At 17.7% G+C, this 6202-nt stretch overlaps 1 protein-coding gene across 1 annotated transcript; it reads left to right on the forward strand.

Annotated features, from left to right (window-relative positions):
- Positions 1-5212: 5212 nt before the first annotated feature.
- On the forward strand, positions 5213-5660 carry OCT59_027135 (uncharacterized protein; the record flags this gene model as incomplete). Its single annotated transcript, XM_066136745.1, has 2 exons — positions 5213-5525; positions 5653-5660. The coding sequence occupies 2 exons, from the start codon at positions 5213-5215 to the stop codon at positions 5658-5660; spliced, it is 321 nt and encodes a 106-aa protein (XP_065993203.1).
- Between the last annotated feature and the right edge of the window lie 542 nt (positions 5661-6202).

The following is a 6202-nucleotide window of genomic DNA, read 5'->3' on the forward strand; positions in this document are numbered from 1 at the left end:
GCAAAATCGACACTAAACTGTCACAGATTTGAGATAAGCAATAAATTGTAGTTATTACGTAGATGTTTACTTTGTACTGTATAATCATTACTCTGTAAATATTATAATAACCACTTTAGATGTAGTAATTATTGACTGTATATAAAAGATTGTTTTTGCCAAACGGTTTTAACGGAAAAATCAAAAAGGTGATATTCAAAACTACCTTTCCACCCAAATAAACCTGCAAAGTAGCATTTACGCATTATCTTTTAGAAGTTTATATATTATGTATTAAGAAATTTTTCTGTTTTCGCAAAGACACAAATAATGAGGCTTGACAATTGACAATTGTCAACACATTCCGGACGTACAAAATTTATTTGTCATACATGCAATGCTTGTACTTGTGATTATCACCGTATATATATATCCAAACATTTAATAATAATATTTACATTATTTTTTTTTTATTTTTTCCAGATTTTAATGCAATTATATAGTAATGGCTCACAGTAATGATAAAGGTAAAAATCAATGTAAATATTTAATATATTTAATACAAATTCTAAAATTTTTAAACAAATTTGCAATATAATAAAACTAGTTTCCAGTAATACTGAAGAATTTGAAAGAAATAGTACTAAAGAATTAGAAGGAAGTAGTATCAAGGAATTTAAAGAAAGTAGCACTAACGAATTCGAAGGTAAATATAATATATTATATTTATTTGTTTAATATTTTATAACTCAACTAATTATATTTTTAATATAAATAACTAGATTGTAAGTGATACATTTAATTTACAGAGAATACTTTTGTATTATGTCTATATTTAACTAATTAATATTTAATAATACTACAGGGTGTAAGTTATATGTTATTTACATTTCTACTATTTATATAATTTAAACTAACTAAATTCTTTATTTAAAAAATTATTTGTAATTTCTTTTAGTTAGTAAGTTATAAGTTACTTATTTAATTCTATTATTTGCTTATTGTTATAATATTTACATATAATTAAACTAACTAAATTTTTTATTTAAAAATTATTAAATAATATAGCTTGTAAGTTATTTATTTAATTCTATTATTATAATATTTATATGTAATTTAAACTAGCTAAATTCTTTATTTATTGTAATTTCTTTTAGATGGTAAGTTATAAGTTATTTATTTAATTCTATTATTACCTATTGTTATAATGTTTACATATAATTTAAACTAACTAATTTCTTTATTTAAAAAATTATTTTATAGATAGTAAGTTATTTATTTAATTCTATTATTACTTATTGTTATAATATTTACATGTAATTTAAATTAACTAAATTCTTTATTTATAGATCGTAAGTTATAAGTTATTTAGTTATTTATTATTACTTATTGTTACATATAATTTAAACTAAATAATTTCTTTATTAAATATTATTAAATTATAGAGAGTAAGTTATTTATTTAATTTTATATTACTTATTGTTATAACATTTACATTTAATTTAAACTAACTAAATTCTTTATTAAAAAATTAATTAAATCATATAGGGAGTAAGTTATTTATTTAATTTCATCATATAATATTTACATATAATTTAAACTAACTAAATTCTTTATTTAAAAAAATTATTTAAATAATATAGAGTGTAAGTTATTTATTAATTCTATTATTATTACTTATATTTACATACTGTATAATTTAAACTAACTAAATTCTGTTTTTAAAAAATTATTTAAATAATATAGTGTGTAAGTTATTTATTTAATTCTATTATTACTACTTATTGTTATAATATTTACATACCATATAATTTAAATTAACTAAATTTTTTATTTAAACAATTATTTTGTAATTTCTTTTAGTTAGTAAGTTATAAGTTATTTGTTTAATTCTATTATTACTTATTGTTATAAAATTTACATATAATTAAACTAACTAAATTCTTTATTTAAAATTATTTTGTAATTTCTTTTAGTTAGTAAGTTATAAGTTATTTATTTAATTCTATTATTACTTATTGTTATAATATTTACATATAATTTAAACTAACTAAATTCTTTATTTAAAAAATTATTTTATAGGTGGTAAGTTATTTATTTAATTCTATTATTACTTATTGTTACTATAATATTTACATATAGTAATTTAAACTAAATTCTTTATTTAAAAAATTATTTTATAGGTGGTAAGTTATTTATTTAATTATATTATTACTTATTGTTATAATATTTACATATAATTTAAACTAACTAAATTCTTTATTAAAAAATCAATTAAATAATATAGGGAGTAAGTTTTTTATTTAATTTCATCATTACTTATTGTTATAATATTTATATATAATTTAATCATTACTTATTGTTATAATATTTATATATAATTTAAACTAACTAAATTCTTTATTTAAAAAATTATTTAAATAATATAGAGTGTAAGTTATTTATTAATTCTATTATACTTATTGTTATAATATTTACATATAATTTCAACTAACTAAATTCTGTATTTAAAAAATTATTTAAATAATATAGTTGGTAAGTTATTTATTTAATTCTATTATTACTTATTGTTATAATATTTACATACCATATAATTTAAATTAACTAAATTTTTTATTTAAACAATTATTTTGTAATTTCTTTTAGTTAGTAAGATATAAGTTATTTATTTAATTCTATTATTACTTATTGTTATAATATTTACATATAATTTAAACTAACTAAATTTTTTATTTACAAAATTATTTTATAGATAGTAAGTTATTTATTTAATTCTATTATTACTTATTGTTATAATATTTACATATAATTTAAATTAACTAAATTCTTTATTTACAAAATTATTTTATAGATGGTAAGTTGTTTATATAATTCTATTATTACTTATTGTTATAATATTTACATACAATTTAAATTAACCAAATTTTTTATTTAAAAAATTATTTTATAGATGGTAAGTTATTTATTTAATTCTATTATTACTTATAATTTAAATTAATAAATTCTTTATTTATAGATCGTAAGTTATAAGTTATTTAGTTATTTATTATTACTTTATTGTTATAATATTTACATATAATTTAAATTAACTAAATTCTTTATTTAAAAAATTATTTAAATAATATAGGGAGTAAGTTATTTATTTAATTCTATTATTACTTATTGTTATAATATTTACATACCATATAATTTAAATTAACTAAATTCTGTATTTAAAAAATTATTTAAATAATATAGGATGTAAGTTATTTATTTAATTCTATTATTACTTATTGTTATAATATTTATATATAATTTAAACTAACTAAATTCTTTATTTAAAAAATTATTTAAATAATATAGGGAGTAAGTTATTTATTTAATTCTATTATTACTTATTGTTATAATATTTACATATCATATAATTTAAATTAACTAAATTCTTTATTTAAAAAATTATTTAAATAATATAGAGAGTAAGTTATTTATTTAATTCCATCATTACTTATTGTTATAAAATTTACATATAATTTAAACTAACTAAATTCTTTATTTAAATTATTTTGTAATTTCTTTTAGTTGGTAAGTTATAAGTTATTTAATTCTATTATTACTTATTGTTATAATATTTACATATAATTTGAACTAAATAAATTCTGTATTTAGCATGTAAGTTATTTATTTAATTCTATTATTATATACATATAATTTAAACTAATCTAAATTCTTTATTTAATAGATCGTTAGTTACAAGTTATTTACTTAATTCTATTATTACTTATTGTTATATAATTTAAACTAACTAAATTCTTTATTTGAAAAATTATTTAATAATATAGCTTGTAAGTTATTTGTTATTTCTATTGTATATGTTTATAATATTTATTTGTTAGCTGTATTCTTGATTTAAAAATTTCTATTATTTTAGTTGGTAAGTTGAGAAATATAGCTTATTATTATATATATTTATGCAAAAACTAAGACATATATTATCTTAACTTTCTTATTTAAATTTTAGAGTAAGTGTTAATTTTAATCATAAATTTTAGTGTAAATTTTATTATAAACTACGATATAATTTTAAGGAATATGTTTTTTTTTGCACCTGCGATATGTCACATCTCCCTTTTTTGGTAATTTCTATGTATTAATTATGTCTGATATTTTAATCACATGACTTTGTTAAGATTTTACATTTTTCAAAAATCTTGGCTTGAGGCCTTATGCACTTATTACGTACTATAAGAAACCTTATACTATGCGTATTTTTGACCGCTCTACAAGTTTTCTTAATATATCAAAAAGGATTTAGAATGTCATTTTTGACTTTTATATGTAACATATTATAGGGGTGCGACATAACGCAGGTTAAAAAACAAAACCCTAATTTTAATTATTTAAATTTATAGATTTGGAAAAAGTGGAAATACAATTATAGATGAATTTATTCTTGAAAAAAAGTTAAAATGGATTCCTTATAATAAGTTTAAAAATGTTGAATATCTTAATGAAGGAGGATTTAGTACTATATACAAAGCTATTTGGTTAAAGGATCATGAAGATAAAGAAGTAATTCTTAAATGTCATAATGATTTAAATGGAAATTTAATTGAATTTTTAAACGAAGTATGATGATATATTATTTATTTTTTTTAATTTAATTTATAATTTATTAATGTTAATACATTATTATTTTTTATAGTGGAAATATCATAATAGTTGTTTAGATTCAAACTATATTATTGATTTGTTTGGATTTACAAAGAATCCAGTTACTTTGAAATATATTGTAGTAATGGATTACGCAAACAAAGGTGATTTAAGAGGAAACTTAACAAGAATAATTGAAAGTGGTTGGAAACAAAAATTAAATATGTTGTATAGTATTATTTCTGGACTTAACACTGTACATAAACAAAATCTTATTCATTGTGATTTTCATGATGGCAATATTTTAAATCATGATGAGAGTAAAATTTATGTTAGTGATTTAGGATTATGTCGACCTGTAAAATCATTTTTGAAAAAATATGATATTTATGGTGTTGTACCATTTATGGCACCTGAAGTTTCAAGAGGCAAAGCTTATACACCAGCTAGTGATATATACAGTTTTTCTATGATTATGTGGGAATTTTCATCTGGAATATCCCCATTTAATAATAGAGCACATGATATTCAACTTAGTTTAAGTATTTGTAGAGGTGAACGTCCTGAAGTTATTGAAAATACTCCACAATTCTATGTAGATTTGATGAAAAAATGTTGGGATGAAGATTCATTAAAAAGGCCATCTTCTGAGGAAGTTTTAAACATTATTGGTGGATGGATTTTTCTTCCTTGTATTGAGAAAATTAAAGATATTAATGAAGAATTAAAATGCAATGTTATGGAATTTATAAATGCACCAATTAGACATAACAATCCTGCTACTGAACCTCACTCACAGGCTTGCTATACAAGTCGCTTACTTGATTTTACTAGTAAAAAATTGAATGAAATTCTTGAAAGCGAGGATTCACAAGATTTGAATGATTGTATAATCAATGATTTGAAGTCATTAGGTAGTATGTAATATAGAACATAAAAAAAATTAATTTTGCAAATTATTTACATGAAATCAATTTTTATTTGTTTAATTATTTAGATATTAAAACGGATGAAAGTTAACTAATTATTTGTGTTTTTAAAAAGATTTATAGTATTTTTTGTGTTATTACATTCAACAGAAATCGTTTTTAGTTTAGATTTATTTAAACACTAAGGCTAGAGTAGTAAAATAATTTACAAGATTCTTAGTTTGTAATTTAAATAATTCATTTTTTAAGTATATTTTATCTAAATTTACACATATGTATTCTTTATTATTAGAATTATTTAAACATTAAGGCAGAGCAGTAAATATTTTACAAATTTCTTAGTTTGTAATTTAAATAAATCTTTTTTTTATAACTTTTCTAATTATTAAATATAAATCATCAAAACAACATAAGTATATAAACTATTTATAATATGTAAAATATAAAAATAAATATGTAAAATTTTTTATATTTATTTCAAGAGCTGATGATATTAATTTTAAAGTAATTGAAATTTCATTAGTAAATATATAAATAACAGCATTATATGGGTTAACTTTTATAAATGTAAATCTAAAAAATATTGAATTTAATAGTAGCGACTAAAACGACTAATTGCATGCAATTTGTATACATGATTCAATTTTTTTTTGATATTCGAAATA

This window comes from Rhizophagus irregularis, chromosome 7, assembly GCF_026210795.1.
Source record: "Rhizophagus irregularis chromosome 7, complete sequence".
Classification (NCBI taxonomy): Eukaryota; Fungi; Glomeromycota; class Glomeromycetes; order Glomerales; family Glomeraceae; genus Rhizophagus; species Rhizophagus irregularis.